This window comes from Paramacrobiotus metropolitanus, unplaced genomic scaffold, assembly GCF_019649055.1.
Source record: "Paramacrobiotus metropolitanus isolate TYO unplaced genomic scaffold, Prichtersi_v1.0 Parri_scaffold0000051, whole genome shotgun sequence".
NCBI lineage: Eukaryota > Metazoa > Tardigrada > Eutardigrada > Parachela > Macrobiotidae > Paramacrobiotus > Paramacrobiotus metropolitanus.
This window is the reverse complement of record NW_026570271.1, coordinates 292063-310966: the sequence shown is the minus strand read 5'-3', so window position 1 is coordinate 310966 and position 18904 is coordinate 292063. Positions and strand designations below refer to the sequence as shown.

General features: G+C 42.5%; 3 protein-coding genes and 2 long non-coding RNA genes across 6 annotated transcripts; 3 read left to right on the top strand and 2 right to left on the bottom strand.

Annotated features, from left to right (window-relative positions):
• Positions 1-358: 358 nt before the first annotated feature.
• LOC129592308 (uncharacterized) lies at positions 359-2126 on the top strand. Its single transcript, XR_008690957.1, has 3 exons — positions 359-462; positions 591-1203; positions 1527-2126. It is a non-coding gene; the product is annotated as an uncharacterized LOC129592308 (long non-coding RNA).
• Positions 2127-3391: 1265 nt separating this feature from the next.
• On the top strand, positions 3392-9460 carry LOC129592274 (uncharacterized). Of its 2 annotated transcripts, XM_055488266.1 has the most exons (3): positions 3392-3577; positions 4239-5050; positions 8925-9460. In XM_055488266.1, the coding sequence occupies exons 2-3, from the start codon at positions 4387-4389 to the stop codon at positions 9377-9379; spliced, it is 1119 nt and encodes a 372-aa protein (XP_055344241.1). In that variant the 5' UTR covers positions 3392-3577; positions 4239-4386; the 3' UTR covers positions 9380-9460. The 2 variants fall into 2 exon arrangements, with proteins under 2 accessions (XP_055344241.1, XP_055344243.1); XM_055488268.1 differs by lacking the exon at positions 3392-3577 and having other exon boundaries at positions 4013-5050.
• On the bottom strand, positions 4099-5554 carry LOC129592275 (uncharacterized). Its single transcript, XR_008690953.1, has 3 exons — positions 5331-5554; positions 4877-4936; positions 4099-4770 (listed from the first exon to the last, which is right to left on the bottom strand). It is a non-coding gene; the product is annotated as an uncharacterized LOC129592275 (long non-coding RNA).
• A 4248-nt stretch (positions 9461-13708) lies between the features above and the next one.
• LOC129592260 (uncharacterized) lies at positions 13709-16036 on the top strand. The gene is made up of 5 exons (XM_055488251.1): positions 13709-13714; positions 14814-14895; positions 14955-15114; positions 15216-15448; positions 15738-16036. The coding sequence occupies exons 1-5, from the start codon at positions 13709-13711 to the stop codon at positions 16034-16036; spliced, it is 780 nt and encodes a 259-aa protein (XP_055344226.1).
• A 178-nt stretch (positions 16037-16214) lies between these two features.
• LOC129592258 (uncharacterized) lies at positions 16215-17571 on the bottom strand. The gene is made up of 3 exons (XM_055488250.1): positions 17417-17571; positions 17039-17273; positions 16215-16976 (listed from the first exon to the last, which is right to left on the bottom strand). Exons 1-3 carry the CDS (start codon positions 17569-17571, stop codon positions 16215-16217), a joined length of 1152 nt encoding a protein of 383 aa, XP_055344225.1.
• Between the last annotated feature and the right edge of the window lie 1333 nt (positions 17572-18904).

Genomic DNA, 18904 nt, shown 5'->3' with positions numbered 1-18904 from the left:
TGCGGCATTCCACCGGATGTGGTTAACTCATTCCCACAGCCCTAATTCAATCACAACCGCTGCCTGCTGCGAACTCCGAGAATGTAACGGGATCAGCCATTCTCGACGAACTGCTGGCTGCTTATCCGGGTGTTGACACGGCCATGTCAGAGGACGAAGTAAACGAAGAACTGTTGTTGTTGTCTGCAGACGATCTGCGTGCGCATGTTCGGCGGATAACACATTTCGATGTACGGTTATCCCAAATATGTCATGTGCCGTTGTCACAAATGTCAAAAGATTCAACACCGCCCATTCATTACCGCTCTACATTAGTACTGTACTGACTACGAAGTACGAACTGGTGGTTGAAATTAAACAGCACTGCATTTTTTGGTTGTGGTTCAGCGAAAGAATTTCTATGTGCTCATAAATCTAAACTACGTATACGCACTTAACACGTTATATCCGGACTCGTGACTCGTGAGTGCTTAACAAGGGGTTGGTCTGCTTAATAAATAACAAAAATAACCTTGACTGGATATTTTTTGTGTATTCTTTAACGGACCTGAGCAGTGGCGTAATTATAAAATTATAAAATTCACTTGTAGGGACACTGTACCACTTTTGCCGGCTGCCAATGTGAGACAACGACCGGTTGCTCATCATTCATTTTACTTGGAAGAAAAGAACGAGCACAAAGAGCATCAATTACCCTCGTCACCGTGATCTTGAAAGGTGGACGCTATTAAGCGCATTGCAATGACTTGCAGTGGTCCACGTCAACACTACCATCTTGTTATAGCGTTATCAAGTGGATTATGAGTTATGACTGCATAAACTCCAACTCAAGATGTGCATCATCTACCCAATCATTCGTTTTCAAAATCTTTTTTTTAATGATTTATTCTTAAAAAATTGAATATCTGGATGTGCAGATAATTTTGCACTTGAGCATGCGATTTGAACGATCAGCATCTGCTATAAAAGAAGTGCATTTTATTGTCGAAAGGCGGTGGAATCGGTGTCTGGACTCTGGAGCAGCCAACGGCCGTGCGGTTATCAGTTGAACAATTACAAAATTCAGGAACAATCGGCGAGGAAGATCTTTCATTCAATTACCCACTAAATATCTGGAATAATAAGGCTTGTAATGGCAGTGGTGGTAATAAAATGGAACTAAAGTTTTGCGTTTGTTGGCTGAACAAACCGCGTGGATTCATGGTAATGCCGATACATGTAATATGTACATAATTCGAATAATTGTTCTGGTTGATATTATTTTTAGCAATTTACCAGTTGCGCAGTAGCCTGTAGCTTATACGTACCCCACACACCTTTGTACTCGTATTTTTTTGGTAATCTTTTAACTATAAGCACCAGTTTTAGCAGTGCCGATCCTTTGTAATAATGATCTAAGTAACAGTTGTAAAACTTACAATAATTGTACGTACATACAGCACGTACTGCTTTGACTTATTATACGGTCGTTTGTAAATGATCTGCCGCCATGTCATGCATCACTAAATCGTATTTTCTTCTTTCAGTTTTAAGATAGAAATCTCTCTGTGGAGTTATGCAGACCTTTTTTTTAATGGATGGTGCACTTCGGTAATCAAAAGAGAGGAACGGACCATAGTACTCTACAATACCTGGGAGCTCAAAAGCTATACATATTATATTTTATAACAGATGTCGCGAGTGCAGCGCAATATGGATGGAGCGGAAACGGGCAAATACATTGGCGGTTGGCTGCCGCTGGTAAGCAGCAGCAATATTCCCGAAACGCCAGTTCTGGATGGAATCCTGCAGGCGCAGTATCCTTTCTCCACTGAGGAAACCAACATAATGCACTGCCAGTTAGCACAACTTCACGCACCTCAGATTCTACCAAATGCCGTAGAGCAAAGATGGCTCGGTCCTTTAGATTACCACACTTCCTCACCAGCGGTCGTCCAGGACCGCTCCGGAGGAATTCGGCACTCGTCTGCTCAAGTATCATCCACCCAGAGTTTTCACTTGCAAACAGTACCGGCGTTGCCGCAGCAAGAAACTGGGTATATTAACGCACCGGATACAGACGAAATGGCTTCGGAAATAAAAAAGGAAATCTTGGATTTTTTCCTTGCAGATTATCCATCCTCTCAACACAATATCGAACTTGAACTTATCAACTACATGGCACAATCGTTCAGACGACTATACTTGTTGCAAACCAACCCTGCATTCGTTGGTTCATTCATCCGGCTTCCAGGGATCACAGGGCGCACCGGAAAAAGCGACGCGACATTTCAGTGCGCGGAGCAGAGACTCTCTCACCCCAGAAGTCAAAAGAGAAATCTTGGATTTATTCGACAAAGGCCACACTCGCTCGTATATTACGTGGCAGCTGAAGCTGTCCCGCGAAAGCATTACGCAGATGTTGTGCGACGCTGGAAAAATGAAAAAATTTCGAAAAAACAAGGAAACTGTGTACGAAGAGTTGCGACCGGTTATTGAGAAGCTCTTCAAAAAGGGCTGGTCCTATCAGACGATATCGGAGTGCACCAAAATTGAAATGAAACATGTGGAAGAGATAATAAGGGGTGCCGGTTAGCTCCATAAGCGCATTCCAAAACGTCCTCATCTGTTCACCAGAAGTGCATTCAAAAACGGTGATCCTGCTGACAAGGGACATCGTGTTTTTCCTGCAACACTATCAGCAATTCTGCAGTTCGCTCCGATACAAAGAAAGGATGCTGAATAATGAACTTTTAGTTTTCAAATACGAATGCACAAATTCTTTTGCTGCTCTGCACTGACATTTTTTGCTGCTCTGTATTAATGAAAGTCTGAAGCAAACCGAATTTGTTGAAATCTACAGTAGTACAGAATACAGAATGCTCGGAAGATCCGTTCTTCTCTATTGCACCCGACCGACTTCCTGTTGTTCCTTTTGTGTTTGTATGTGTATTCATTTTTATGCTTCAAGCTGATAAGGGAAGTTTTAACTAAAAGAAATAAGCATGTTTGTAAGGTTAACTGGGTAAAAAATTTTAACAACTGGTGAGCAAAATATAAGAGCATTTTGTCGCCAAGTGGGCAGCGAAGTACTTAATTGTACGCGTTTCGTTTAACAGCGCGCTTTATTAATTCCAGCCTTTGCTAACTGAATTGGTGGTGGCATGAATTATCAATTCGCTTTTTAGTGTATTGGAGTGGGCTGCCAAAAAAATCGAAAGCCTATAGGTAGTGCTGAATCAGCACACGTGAGGGTTTGTTTTCCTTGAACAGAAGCCGGAATTCTAATCCAATCAACCAGTCATGTGGAAATTACTGGTGGAGCCTGCGGCAATTATTCGCTGATCGAATACCAGACTTTGGAACGGTCGGAATACTAACATAATTCATACTTTGTATATGTTTGTTTAGTTTCATTTGGCAGAACCAAAAATTAAACACGCCGCCTTCCATGATGTAAAAGAAGAGTAACTCGGTTCCTGTTCTCTTATTCCTACGTTTATTATGTTAGCTGTACAGGTCGTATATTATACGAGTTTATTTCAGGTTACCAAAAATATTAATATTGAATGCCGTTAATGAAAGTGTGTTCAGTAAGGTAAGGAAACGGCGCTAATTAATGAGAACCGGCTTATTATGCTGCTAACAATTCCCATAATTTCTCTCTTGCTTTTAAGTGAACAGACTCCCTTGCTTTTCCGTCTCATTAATTATTTATTTTTCTAATTAAAACAACACCGATGAGTAATCTGCATGAGAATTTTGCATTCATAAACGTATGAAAATTGAGTACTCGTATAGAAAATACTCTTATTTTAGCGGAAGTGACCGTATTCATAACATCTAGGTATTTCGTATTTATTCACTACCATTTTTGCTTTCGTGTCTGAAAAACGATTCCTGGTATACAAATCAGTTAATGATTTAATGTAGAGTCAAAATCAAGACCCGATTCCTTGACTTTTCCGGAAATTACAAAACAAATTCTGAAGTTTATGAAATTCGATTTAAATGTAAAAAATGTCAAGATTTCAGTACTGGATCAGATTCAGAGTTATCCTTATTACAGTAAAATTTAAAAAAATGGGATAACAACCTTTTGGTACATTTTAATTCGCCATACGTTTGGAATCGTTGTTGCGCGCATAAACGATTTTCAGGCTGTAAATCTGCTGGCGATAAAATAACATACGTGAGACAACACCTAATTACAAACAAGTGCTTTGGAATGCGCGGCAGCATAGTATTATGTATTGTAGTCGCAAAGACTCTGATCGGCGCAGTCATATTAGTCAACGCTGGGGAAAAAGAAAAAAAATCATAACGAATACTTGTGAGTTGGTAGTCCTAATATAAGGAGAAAAACCAAGCGGCTCGAACAGGAGTGTGGGACTGCGACATCCCAAGATGCCCGAGAAACAAACTACAAGTATCAATACGCGACACCTCACACAGGAAGAGAAACTGGAGATCGTGGATCTATTTGACAAAGGTTGCAGTTGCGTCCACATCATGCGGAAGTTCAGTGTGTCCCGTCACTTTATCAAGCGAGTGCTGATCGCTGCTGGGAGAACGGTCATCTTCACCGAGCAAGATCGACAGCGGTACGACGCGCTGCGACCGGTTGTTCTGCGGTTGTTTCGGCAGGGATGGTCCTTTCAAATGATAGCGCAGCGATTTAAAACTTCGCTATTATGGGTGGAAATGATAGTAAGGGCGGCCGGTTTAACTCCGGAAACACCGCCCGGACGGTCGGTATCTGTTAACGGGGTCCCAGCAAGTAGCTCGCAACTTAAATTTAAATGGCCGAATATTATTGACATCATTACGATTGACGAGGAGGACTCTGCAGGGCAAACTCCTTATACTCCAAAAACAAATGATCCATGTACCGTACCCCAGCTTAATCCAACCGCCGACGGTGGGCATATCTCCAATTCCGAGATCAGTTCACCTGCTGATAACAACAAGATGTTGTGCGGTAACCAGCCGTACAAATACAAATGTCCAACAACAGAGAACGTTGAGCTTTGCCACGACATAAACGGCATAATTGCTAAAGATCCCAGTTGTAAGTCCAGTTAGGTTTACCTTTACATATTTTCAAATTATTAATAAAAACAATCACTTAACTACTAGTGCATGCCGGTATACACATTTTAGTTTTAGTGATAATGCGGTAGTATTTGCCACTTTCAGCCAGAATACGATTTAACCTCTTTCTAAAATTAGTGAACGCTTTTTTAAATTGGTGTTCTCGTTCACAACCTTGCACAACCTTTCAATCGGTTTACACATTTTTGCACTACCTTTTACTTCATACACATCCTTGGGCGCATTACCTTGCATACCTTTCAATCCGTTCAAAACCTTTCTTTTGTCCGCTTGTCATCTCCTTTCATCAGCAGAAATGAAAGAAAACTTCGTAATATATTTCCCGCATCATTATTTTGCAAAGATAAAACCCATTAATACAACAGAAGTACTCAGAAAAGGAAGGCAATCAAGTAGTGGTAACATGCTTCCGTGTATTACGGAAAACAGCAGGCGAACTGCTATTGAGAATGTCGTTTCCGCCCTGGTTAAATTCTTGTGGAAATTCCGTAGCCAAAACGCAGCAGAAGGAATTGGGCGTTTGCGGTAGAACAGGTCGTATGGCGGCGGCATATGCGAAATCGAAGGTGCAGGTGATGACCCTCACCGGTTCGAGCTCTGATATCCCCACTTCCACCTGACTGCCCTGTTTATTGCATTGAGTAACAAGACAGTTGCGAAAGCAATAACATCAAAGGCCACCATGTAGGTGGGCGGTGGTAAATGAAAAACAGGAGAGGGCTAATCATCAGAATGATAATACAGCAGCTCGTCAACACGACTGATCAGAAGAGAATGCAGCGGCAGTCGGCCGTGCGCACGGCCGGCGGCAACTCACGCGTATTCGCCAGGCATAACAAAGAAAGTGGGCTGAGCTGACGCGAAACAAAAGCAATACGGAATTTACCACGAATTTAATCTCACTTAGCTAGCTAACTGTCCTTTAAATTTTGTGGAAATTCGCAAGCAAAACGCAGCAGAAGGAATTGGCGTTTGCGGGTAGAACAGGTCGGCGGCGCGGCGGCATATGCGAAATCGAAGGTAGGATGACCTCACCGGTTCGAGCTCGATATCCCCACTTCCACCCGATCGCCCCAAACAAATTACTCCGTCCGATAAGGGTCTATAATGGAAGGTGCCACGGAGTGGTGAAATGTAACGGTGGTTGTCACAGTGTCGGTCCAGCTGATTTCGCGGTCGGTACTGGTATTTCTAACGGCGATATCCCTCCAGTCCTCCAGTGTCCGGCGGCATTATCATAAGCGACGACTGCAACTACACAAGCGTGCAGCGACAAGAACAGATTACGTGTTTGCGGAGGTAGGCTGAGGCGCGGCGGCGTATGCGACATCGGGGTGCAGTGGCGACCTCACCAGAACGTGTATCCGATACCCACTTCCGCCCGACTGCCCCCAAACAATCTGTCAAGTCCGGTAAAGTTTCAGGCTGAGGTGGCCTGGGGTGTTGAACGTAGCGGCTGTAACGATGACATCACCAGCGCCCGGTTTGTAGGATTAGTATCAGCACAAATGCGGCCATCGTAGCAGCAGTTTTACCATGTTTATAGTCGGCAAGCGGATTGTCGGCAAGCAGTCGGCGACGGCGATGGCGTGGTGCATCATGCATGGAACGCGCACTCGCCGGCACTGTCACCTTAAGGGTCGCTTTCGTACAGTTGACGGCCTGGTGGTTGAATCCCACACCGGAAACAAGGTGAATCCGGTGCGCTTTTGGTATACCGTGCAGCTGCCGAAATTAAATTGCGACAGATATCTGCTTCAGCGGCGGAACGCTTTGAGGGCTGCCCATGCCCTGGTTGCTCTTCCGTGGCAGCGGCAGCTGCTAATAAGTGCCCAGCCATGCCAGTTGTGGCATTCGTCGTCCTCTTCGGTTCCTTCACGCGGCGAATATTGTCAGTCATTCTACACGGTGTTACGAAGCGGATTTTGATACAGTCGATGTACGTATCCTCATGCTGATGCGCCCAGAGATCGTACTCCCGCGGGTGGCTGGTCATGAACGCACGGAACTGCCTGTCATACTCAAGCCAATTAGCGGTTGGTACGTCACGCTCAGCATACGACGCAACAATGGCCAGGTATTTGAAAACTTCGCGCTTAACTGCGGTGCAACGCGATGCGGTAGCTGGCAATACGGAAAAGGCCCTGCCCATGCCTCGAACGAGTCAATTCTGACTTTGCCATCTTCAGGGGTAAGGGTTATCTTCCCATCCACAAAGCGACAGATTCGACTGCAGCTTTTTGGCTTTTCGACCCTGCTTCTGCCGCAGCAGCAGATCAAAGTCCACATATTCCGAAAGGTCCAGCAATTTCTTTCGTAGCTTTTTTATCCGAAATGGATGGCAGCGGTGAACAGAAGAAGGAGATGCAGACGGTTGCAGCATCGGTGGCCCTAAGTGGCTGAACACATCAGGGCGGTTGCGGCGTTGGGCACTGCGCTACGCTCCGGCGAGCTGTCACTGTCGTTTTCCTGTTCAGAGGATGAGGAACCACTTTCCTCACCTCGTTCCGATGACGCTTGCGTTTTCCTTTATCCGCTCTTGTTTGTAGAGTCCACCTGGCGCACGATTCTCCCGAAGTCGTCACCAAGCTGGATCTGAAGGTTTGACGAAGGCGACAGCGGCCGGATTGTTTGAGGCTGCTGCTGAGATTTCTGATGGTGAGCAGCGAGTCCAGCTGCTGCTGATGTTTTTGCTGCTGCTGGAAGACGGACTGAAGAGTAGGCTCCATTAACTGAACATCGCTGGATCCAGATGGCTCAGGCCGAACAATGACACTTTTAAGGCGCTTTCGATGGCACTTTCTTGCGAGGGTTCCTGACGGCACTGCGCTGCTTTTAGCAGTTTTCCCGCTTCTGGGTGGCTGGAGGCATTATTTACTGATACCACTGGTGGAATTTCTAATTTATGGAACTGTTGAGGAAAATGAAAACAGAGGGCTAATCATCAGAATGATAATACAGCAGCTCGTCAACACGACTGATCAGAAGAGAATGCAGGCAGTCGGGCTGTGTGCACGGCCGGCGGCAACTCACGCGTATTCGCCAGGCATAACAAAGAAAGGGCTGAGCCGACGCGAAACAAAGCAATACATGGAATTTACCACGAATTTAACTTCACTTAGCTAGCTAACTGTCCTTTAACTGGTTCAGAACGTTGTTCAGCCTCCACGCCAACGTGGACTCCCGTCCTTGTCCTTCCCTCTCCTTCAATGAGGCCCTGATTCCGCTTCGAAGGCTGCATGCCAAAATTCCTGGATTTGTTGTCACAAAATGGATTGCCGAGACGACATAAATGAAATTTTTTGTGCTATTAACTGGATGCAGCAACATCAATTCACAAATCACTCACAGAACTTAGATCGAAATAATTTAAGGTACAATTCAGTGGCGGAAGTTGAGTAGCAAGTAAATAAATCCGTTTCCCACTGGTTATTTACCACAGTTAATTGATTTAGGAGCAATGCCGGAAACAGGTAGTTAACGGAAAGAATGCTGGCATCGAAAGTTATTGCACGGAAAGAAGAATAGCGCGAAAGGCTGTGAACCAAGTAAAAGGTTGCGAAAGGGTGCGAAAAATTGGTCATCTGTTAAATTTGAAGTGCAATTTTTTCGATTTGGGCAGAACTACAAGAACAAATTATTTTGCTCATATTTTTAGCACCATTTTTGGCTGTTGAAAACCCTTTTTATACTAGAGTACCTCATACTGTCATCATGTCTTACATCATGTCATGTCGTATATTACAGTGTATGTGTTAATAATTTACCAGCATTTCACCTTGCACATTTTACCTTCAAAAACGAAATAAAATTCTTTTTTGGCACCCAAGCACCAGAAAATGTCAAGGAAATGAGGGCTCTGGGGGCCGCTCCGGAACGAGAAAGCGCAGCCGAGTCACTTTCCACCGGCGCAGTAATCCAGTGGGTACAAATGGTGGAGCATCCTTGCGCTTCTCCGGACACATTCGTGGAAACTGCTACCGAAGTATCGTTACTTCCGCCAAACAGTGCGACCGTGATCGGCCGCAGCGCAAGATATCAGTGCGAGATTTGCTGCTTTTCCTCCGATGAAGGAGAAGCTTTTCTGTTGCATTTGGCAGACAAAGAGCATGAACAGTTTTGTGCCACTGGGATATTCTTACATTGTACAGGATGTCCATTCAAAACCCGCAAACCGGCTACGATGGGCAGGCATATTATTACGTACCAATCGCAAAGCGCGATATACATGTATATGCAAAACGTGAACATGCATTCTGTGAGGATTTACAAGGTAGAAACTTAATGACTATCGAAATCTTAATAAACCTTATACGATAAACCTTATACGTGATGCTTAATTAAACCTTATACGATCAAGTTATCTTTTGCGTCTGAGCTGTTATTGTTATGCATCATGTTGATGATAATAAAAAATAATAATTTTCTCATGAACCGGCCACTTTTACTATGCATGCAATAAGACAACTGGCCATTAGTCCCCATGCGCATGTAACACGGTGACGCTGAAAATTAAAAAAAGCTCGTTGCAGAAGATGCTCTTGCATCGGAACGGAGAAAGTGGAGCATGTAGAAATCTGATTGTAAGCAGAAGAAGAGTAATCTAGCCTCAGTAGAACCCATTGTGGAAGCAATCCAGTGAGTAGCATATGTTTTAGGTCATATTCAGGCCCATTCTTTTTGAGAGCTACTGGTTACACTTCCAAACTTGTGCTGGTCGAAGAAACGTAATTATAACTAAAATTAAATAGAAACTAAAAGCATAATTTTTTTGTTTTCATTTTTACTGCGCAAAAATCGAACGGCCTTAGGTTGCGTTAACATTTGTGCAAGTGATTTGCGGATGATGGTCAAAGTTATTCTGAAATACAGGGCACTATTTTAAGTATCTAATCTACACCTATGGCACACTTCGAACGCGACATTTTTTTACGGCCATCCTTAGACGATGTAGTGCACCTTTCCGTTGTAGCCTATGAGCCTATGTATTCGCAAAGGCTGTTTATACAATGGCAAAATTTTTTAGCCATGCCCGTAGTTACCTGCATTTTCATTATTTTGTGCGGTGGCCTGTAGTAACTCGTAGTCTCGGTAGTTTGCGTAGTCTTCGGTAGTCCCGGTAGTTTACGTAGTTCTTTCCTGTAGTCTCTGCAGTTTGCGTAGTCTTCGGTAGTCCTGGTAGTTCGTGCAGTTTCCTGTAGTCTCGGTAGTTTGTGTAGTTTCCTGTAGTCTCCGTAGTTTGCGTAGTTCTTTCCTGTAGTCTCAGTAGTTTGCGTAGTCTTCGGTAGTCTCGGTAGTTTGTGTAGTTTTCGGTAGTCTCGGTAGTTTGCGTAGTCTTCGGTAGTCACCAGTAGTCTCGGAAGCCTGTGCAGTTTCCTGTAATAACCCTAGTTCGTGTAGCCAGCGTAGTCGCCTGTAGTTTCGTAGTTTTGGTGGCTCTTAGTAGTGTCGGTAGTCTTTATAGTATGCGTAGGCGCAAAACCAAACTACTGAGACTACAGCAAACTACGCAAACTACCACCGACACACTACAAACCGGCTACGCAAACTACAGGAAACTACAGAAAACTACGCAAACTTCGAGACTACACCAAACTGAAACTACACAAGGCTACGTAAGCTACCGGGACTACAGGAAACTACAGCATACTACGCAAACTACCAACACTACTGAACAAACTACGCAAACTACCGAGACTACAGCAAACTACGCAAACTACCGAGACTACAGCAAACTACAGCAAACTACGTAAGCTACCGGGACTACAGGAAGATACAGCAAACTACGTAACCTACCGGGACTACAGGAAACTACAGAAAACTACGCATACTACCGAGACTACAGGAAACTACATCAAACTATGCAAACTACTAAGACTACCGAGACTACAGAAAACTACGTAAACTACCCAGACTAACAGTGAGTACTAAGGTTTTCGGAAGTTGACAAACAGAATATGAAGTGTAAAGGTTACTACGGTGGCTACTAGACTACGACCTGGAACTGCCTTCATAAAAAAATTGTTGTGTTCGAAGTGTGCCATATCTCTACTATTTTTTATGAACTCGGGGAATGTAGACTTGTAGTGATACTTTATATGGAGTACGGACCGCGCAACAATTACTGTAGAAAAGTAACGGATTTCGGTAATACGAATAGAGTACCAGATTTCGGTGACGAGCCTTTTTTCGTATCACCGAAATCTGAAATTTGGTATGATCTCTTCACACCTGACATGTTGGTTTTAAAATATTTAGAAGTGTGTACGGCAAACCTAAGGCCATTGGTCATTCAAACGCTTGTTACCATGGATGCCATAAGCATAACATGGGCTTGTCCGTTACCACGAGCACATAATACTGTCCCGTATTGTAACAAGAAACAGCTTGTCAAAGTGCGAGCTTTCTTTTTAATTTGGAGTACAGTTAGCTGAGTTATGGACTGCATAGACAATAATAAAAGCGAAGTGTCTCGGGGCAACGGTTTTTATTGGAACTGCAGTACTTTATACTGGTATTGTTGCCTGGAAATGGAATTCCACAAAAAAAAACAATATCGCGGAAATAAAAAAAAATTGTTTTTTTTTAACCTTCCTGAAATATGATTGGCCCCTTGGGGGCCGGGGGTCTCTTCATAGTCGCTTTACTTACTTTGTTCGCAGAACATAATATAATTCAGACTGTATGGTCCCAGTTTTGCTCTACTAATACTAGCCCAAATTTGCCATGAAAGTCAAAGCTGCCAACATTCTTCGCCGTAATGCACGTTTGCAGTAACTTACTTGCAGTTGCAAGTACCTGATTGAAGAAAAAAACCTACTTTACTGAGTCGATTCCGTCATAACTTTTTCCTCCAACGTTGTACCGTAATAAGAACGATAACAATTAGGGTTGATTAATAAGAAGATGATCGTGATCTGCTTTCCTTTCTACTGTATTTTGTGCTTTTATTGTATTTTTGAGAAATTCTCATAAAACCTATACCGTTTGCAACTCATAGAAACTTCTCATAAAACTAGAGCGTTTACTTTTTTTGTTGTTGACTTGTTAATGGTAGGACAAGCTCGTATTCTTAAATTCAAATACATGTGGCTTTAGTTTGAACCTTTTTTGATGAGCATCTTGTACGGCGGTTCGGTACTTGTATCCCGTAAGAGCACTTTCGATTATGTAACTTTTTCGTGCAGCACCGTGGACCTTTTGCAGCTGTCCGCTGTCGTGAAATGATATAAGAGAGGCCCACGTACGTCGGTTCGCGTCAATGCTGCTTGAGTACACATTTTCGGAAATTTTTCATCGATTCGGGTTGTAAACAATAAGTTGCGCAAAAACCTTTTTTCTGCTAATATACAGATATGTACTGTATTTCATAACAAATTTTTGAAAATTTTCACACCGGCAGCAGTAACAATAGCCTACGCACGTGGGCTTCTTTTACGTCATTTCGCGACAGCAGACAGCTGCAAAAGGTCCACGGTGCTGCAGGAAAAAATTAATAACTTGTATTGCTCTGCATTACACAGTATGTGATAGTATGCAAACTTTTAATTGTTGTCTGGCCGCGCACCCTTGACGATGGCAGCTAAAAATATTTTTTTAAGAATACTAAAATAGTCAAAAAATTCTTATATTTTGTAAAATGGTAGTGCCATTTTACAAAATATGAGAATTTTTTTACTTTGGAGGGGGAAAATGTTCCCTGCATGGTTAGTAATTTTTAGAAGAATTAAAAATGATCTGACTACTGATTACACGTATTAGCCAAAAAAGCCTCTGACATTGTACGCTACATTAATACGGTGTTCCCAATGCATAGTGCTGTATGTATTAAAGCAATCATTGCAATGGAATCAAGTTTAGATACGTCCACTTCGACCATGGCCGATGAAAATATTTTTTTAAGTATACCCAAGGGTTACTCTGTCTTCCTGCAAAAAATGAAATTTTTCGGAGTCGGGAGCACGTGATCGGGCCCTGGTTAAACATCATTTCAAACAACCTCAAAAATATATCTTCAGAATGATTAATTATTGTAATTAAAGAGGGAAAACGCCCGCTACGTCATTTGGAGATCAGCATTTCCGAAGAAAAGTGCCATTTTCATTGGCCAATGGGTTTTCTAATTAATGGCCTTTCTATCCACTACTCTTTCTGGTTAACACTCACGCAGTTTCTCACTCAATTCACGTTGAATTTTACGAGTACTGTGCATCGCGCGGGCAGAAGCCTCCTTCGTATTAATTCTGGTCTCAGCACCAATCTGATTCGAGACGGTACATTTACAAAAAAAGGACTACGAGTACCGTAATTATTTAAGTATTCGATTTAATGTTTTAATGTTTAACTAAAGTTGCACACCATGTAGATTATTGTAGCCAGTGCTTCAGACGAAAACAAAAATCAGGAGGTTTCGAAAGCTTTTCCAATGTGAGCCAAATCATGGTGTCACAGCGGACGGGTCCACTGGAAGATCTTAATATTAAGTCCTTAAAATGAAGTAAACTCCTCAAAAATTAAGCTTGTCAAAATTAATCGCTTCCGCGCAGGAATGTTAAAATTTAAATGTGTGCCCTGCGCAGTTCTTGCACCTGTACACCTTTGCGTGCCGCACTGTATGGCGGTATGTGAATTCGTCTGGATTAGTGCTGTCAGATTACAACTGGTCCGGCTTGCACAAAGGTCATTTTTAAGCTAGCGGCGATATGTTGGCTGTATGTTACTTGTTAGTAAAAACAGTATCAATAGGGTGCCCAATTTATTTACTGTTACAACTGTATGTGCCCGGACCGTTTCACTTTCCTGCCGTACTTCCGAAACCTTTCTCACTTATTTTATGACAACATGTAGCCAAAACAAATATCTTGCATACACTGGCGTAAAAACAGTTTGTCTGCGCAATATCCGTTTGAGAATGTGCAAACCAGGGTTGGTTTCACATCTGTATCCTGGTAGTTTACAGTTTTGTACAGAACGGCCTGCACGGTATCTAATTCTAAAACAGCTATCCATGCGTTGTTTAATTGATGCGAACCGTGCACTGTGTAATAAACTATTGCCGCAGAGGTTGTGTGCGGATGTGAATCCCGTAAACTGGTTCTAAAGCAACTATCCATGCGTTGTACAAGTACACAACTGTACTTAAGCCGATGTTATACTTCGATATGACGGCCAATATGTCTAGCATACGCTGTCATATATGTGATCGGCATTCATACTTTTATGCTGCACATTTTTTATGCTGAACATAAAAGTATGAATCGTTTGCATAAAAAATGTTAACATAAGCGCATGACGCTCGCATGTTGACTATGCTACATAAAAAATGTCGAAATGAACCTGCTCATTTCGACATATTAATATGTCAACAAAATGCTCAGTAAAAGCTGTCGCCCCGTGTAGGTGGCGATATTACTACCACGGGCGGTTAACAGTCTGCTTTTAGCGCACTCGACGTCGAACAAAGCAGTTCCTGTTTTATTATTATTTAATTTACTTATTCTTATCAATATTATGGTTATCGATTGCCGTTTCACTTCTGTGGGGCCTCGGAATATCAGATGTACGAATAAAGTTTTTCAGCGTCGTGCCAATTTAATTTTTGAAGATGTCTCGTACTGCTGTTGGTAGTAGTGCTGCAAACAAGCGCACTATTGAGCATAAATTTAATGATCGCGAGAAAGAAACTTTAATCAGCCTCGTGGAGGATGCGAAATGCTTAGGGATATCAAGGACCCAAGTTATCTGAAACCAACAAGACTCCACAATGGGAGATTATCGCAGGGCTAATTAACGGAAAAACTGGTAGGTGTATTGGCACAGTGCAAAAGTACGATGTTGCTTAGTGGATGACTGTTGTTTAGTGGATGACTGCAAAATTCAATGGAACCACCTCCGTAATACGTTTCGCGAAAAATACAAAATCATCGTACTAAAACCTAGCGGAGCTGAGGCCAAGCAGGCAAGAAAGTGGTGCTGGTTCGACAGGTTGTTTTTCCTCCGCGATGTCTTCGCATTTGCTAAGTAAGTAACAAATTACTTCATACATTGTAGTGTTAAATCACATGTGTTAAATTTAATTTGATTATTACATGTGGTAAATCATAAACGTCGCAATTTTTTAGTACGGTTGACAGCACTGCGGTTGTTGTTGAGAATCAAGAAGAAGGAATTGAACAAGGTGGAGAGATCGAAGAAGGACAATCTCCGGATACCACGCCAGCAGTTTTGAACGACGAAGACTTTGATCCTCGCACGCCTGCCAGCACGTCGTCTGCGACTAGCAACGCTTTTGTTGTCTCAAGCTGTCTACCAGAAAGCAGCGGGTTAATGACTTCCCAATCTAGTGAAAAAGCTTGTAAGTGACTTTTTTGTACCTTTTTGATATAGCTTTGATTAACCTTTCAAAATGTCTAGGAATACGACTTTGAAATTTAATTTTAATTTGCATTATAAGGCTTACTTTTCAAAAGACGCGGGGTGCTGCAGTAATTTCTCGTGATTTACCAGAGCCCGTGGAAAAAACAGGTTTGATAGTGGACTTGGTATGCATGCTTACTGGTTTGTATACTGCTTTTTTTTGTTACTGTTATTAGTAATTACTAAGTTCCCAAAAAATTCCGTGGCAAACGCCGTTCACTTTTTAGATGTGGGGATACAATCCAGCGGCAAAAAACGAAAGAAAGGTACTGCGCTAGACAAGCTCTTGGCAGACATGGACAAGTCTAATCGTGTCGACGCTGAGAACACGCGAAGTTTGGTTGAAGTGCTGTCGTCGTCCATCAGCACATCTGCAAAGGAGATTTCTGATGAAGAGCTGTTTGGAAAATGGGTCACCACAACTCTGCAAACTGCCGAACCAGCGCACCGGCCGAAGTATAAAAGACAGATTCGGGAAGTTATTGCAAAACTTGCTTTGGAATGTCTTGAAGAATATACTATGTAGTCAAAGTTGAAACTGAATCTGACTGCTGTAATAAATCGTTATCCGGTACTTGCATTTTAACTGACTTGCGTAGAGGGCAGTTTAAATACTATATATACATGTATACACAGATACGTATTCATATTTATACATATAATATACAAATATTATAATGTTAGTTTTATTGCTTAAAATATTTCTATTGATCGTCTTCAGAATCCGACCCAGAGTCGGCTTGAGCCATTCCAAAAGCACGAATATCTTGCCAAGATACACTGCCGGCAGTGTTGAAATACTCACAAAACCGGTTACGAACAAGATTAGCTTGTTGGTTGCTGCGGCCGCCCCGTAGTTTTGCAAGACCACTGTCTCCGGCCGTGATGCGTCTCCATTCTCCTGGTGTCACACCTGTCCCATCCTCATTTTCCCTGTCGAGCATGGTTGGAGACACGTAAGAAGATGACTGACTCTGACGGCTTTTAGCTGACAGGAAATTATGCAAAACTACGGCTCCTTGTACAGTAAGCACAACCTGCTCAGGCTCGAAGTCCATGGGACGACGAAAAATACGAAAACGGGCAGCCAGAATGCCGAAACCATTTTCTGACACACGCCTCGCGCGACAGTGGCGGTAGTTATAGATTCTTTGATAACGTGTAAGTTTCCGATCGGGATACGGGCGCATCAGATTCACGGACATCGGAAATGCGGCATCGGCAACAAATACGTGCGGCATCAGATGCTGGCAGAGTAGAGGTCGCTCTGGTTGAGGTAAAAGCAGTGAACCGTCTCCAAGAGCCTTGCCGAGGGAACAATTTCTCCATGTTCCACCATCGCTCTGTCTCCCGTATCCTCCTATGTCGACGTATAAAAACCTGTAATCCGGTCCAACTACAGCCATTAGTACAATGGAATGGGTGCCTTTGTAGTTAATGTACTGGCTGCCGCCGTTGCGTGGCTTCTGTAAGTATAACACTTCTGTAGAACTTATTATAAGATATTAAACAAAAATAATTTTTTAACCTTTATCTGAACGTGCTTTCCGTCAATAGCTCCGATGCAGTTCGGGAACTGCCATTCTTTATTAAATTCGAATGCGCTTTTTTTCCACATTTCTTCAGACGGGGGTGGTAAACAAATCGGGCGCAAAATTTTCCATAAAGCAGCACATGTCTCGCGATAAATCTGATTGACCGTGGATGTTCCTAGACAAAAACTTTGCGCTGCTGCTTTTTGAGTTATTCCGTGTGCTAAAATTCTGAAAAAAATAAAAATCAGTACAATGAATTAATACACTTGGCCATAAAAATGCGTAATTTTTCAATTGTAAATCACAGCTGTTTATATGTTTGTTGGGCCGAACTGGTAATAAAATATAGTATTTTTACTGGATCCACATACCTTAAAGTTAAGGCAAGTCTTTGACGTTCGGATACAGGCTGAGCGTGCGTCTGGCTGTGGGAGATTTCCGATTCCAGCAGACCCAGTAATTCATCAAAAGTCTCGGCTGACATGCGAAAATACTCAAAAAACTGCTGCTCGTCCAATTCATACATACGTTCGACGATTCTACTGAATTCTCCAGTCTGCTCACGATTAATATTCATCGTACGAACACAGCAACTTCTGCTGCGTATCCGGTTATGAGCCATGAGCAGTCCCAGTCGAGTGCGCAAAAGCCGTTTGCGACGCTTCTGGCGAGATTGTATGAGATGGAAAAGAGCGATCAGTCGAAGATTTTGAGAATCCATTCTGATTTTCGGAACACCAGTTAAAATTAAAAGTTAAAAAAAATTTTTGATTTGTTTTTGGGGAAACGTTTGTTGAGTCGAATGGGCAAAACCGGCATAATCATTTTTCATGACGAGTTGGTTCATACTTCCGTTTCATTTTACTGGTGATAGCATATTGCCATTTGACATACGACATAATCATATTTGGTTTCATCTTTTATATGTTGAATATGATAATGTCGTATGCTGCTTATGACGCGCCATCATTTTGGCCGTCATATCGAAGTATAACATGGGCTTTACCCGTGTACACTATAATTTTGATTGTGACGGCCATTGTCATGGAAATTAAACGTGCAGCGGAAATACAGTAAACCAGCACGACTGCATCTAGTGTTCCCGTGTCCATTCATTTCGGCCACCATTCATTTCGGCTACCATTCGTTTCGGCTATCATAGATCCGGTTACCGCGTTACGGCTATCATAGATCCGGTTACCGCGGCTATCATAGATCCGATCCGGTTACCCGTTCGATTTTCTTAGGTTTTCGCAGGTTTCTTAGGTTATTCAGCTTATTCTTAGGTTTCTTAGGTTATTCTTGTTTCTTAGGTAATTCTTAGGTTAATCTTGTTTTTCTATGGTTCTCTTAGGTATTCTTAGGTTTCTTAAATTTTTTTAATGCTCATTGCTTAAGTACCTTGGCTAGCCTTACAGTAGAGTCATTGACTACATCATACATGTAAGCTAAAATCGAACGCGGTAACCAAATCTATGATAGCCGAAATGAATGGCAGCCGAAATGAATGGTAGCCGAAATGAATGGTGGCCGAAATGATAGGGTGCCAGTGTTCCTACCATCCATTACGAGTACTCAATAAATACACTTAAACGTTTTAAGTGTATTTATTAAGTACTCGTGATGAGCATCTTGTACGGCGGTTCAGTACTTGTGTCCTGTAGAGTATCTTTCGATTCAGTCCTTGAATCACAAGTTATTAATACTAATAACTTTCACAAGTTGTTATTAATAATAACTTGTGATTCAAGGACAGAATCGAAAGGGCTATCACCCATTCCGCCAAATGGACATTTCGCCAACCGGACATTTCGCCAACCAGACAGCAGTAGTTCGAACTGAAATTATAATACGGCATT

Excerpts from the sequence above, each read along its gene's own strand:
- LOC129592274 (XM_055488266.1), top strand. The coding sequence starts at position 4,387 with ATGCCCGAGAAACAAACTACAAGTATCAATACGCGACACCTCACACAG. Across the intron at positions 5,051-8,924 it reads AATTGCTAAAGATCCCAGTT|CACCAGAAAATGTCAAGGAA; the intron begins GTAAGTCCAGTT and ends TTGGCACCCAAG.
- LOC129592260 (XM_055488251.1), top strand. Across the intron at positions 14,896-14,954 it reads GCTAATTAACGGAAAAACTG|TGGATGACTGCAAAATTCAA; the intron begins GTAGGTGTATTG and ends ACTGTTGTTTAG. Across the intron at positions 15,115-15,215 it reads GATGTCTTCGCATTTGCTAA|TACGGTTGACAGCACTGCGG; the intron begins GTAAGTAACAAA and ends GCAATTTTTTAG.
- LOC129592258 (XM_055488250.1), bottom strand. The coding sequence starts at position 17,571 with ATGTATGAATTGGACGAGCAGCAGTTTTTTGAGTATTTTCGCATGTCA. Across the intron at positions 17,274-17,416 it reads AGACTTGCCTTAACTTTAAG|AATTTTAGCACACGGAATAA; the intron begins GTATGTGGATCC and ends TATTTTTTTCAG. Across the intron at positions 16,977-17,038 it reads GAAAGCACGTTCAGATAAAG|AAGCCACGCAACGGCGGCAG; the intron begins GTTAAAAAATTA and ends TTATACTTACAG.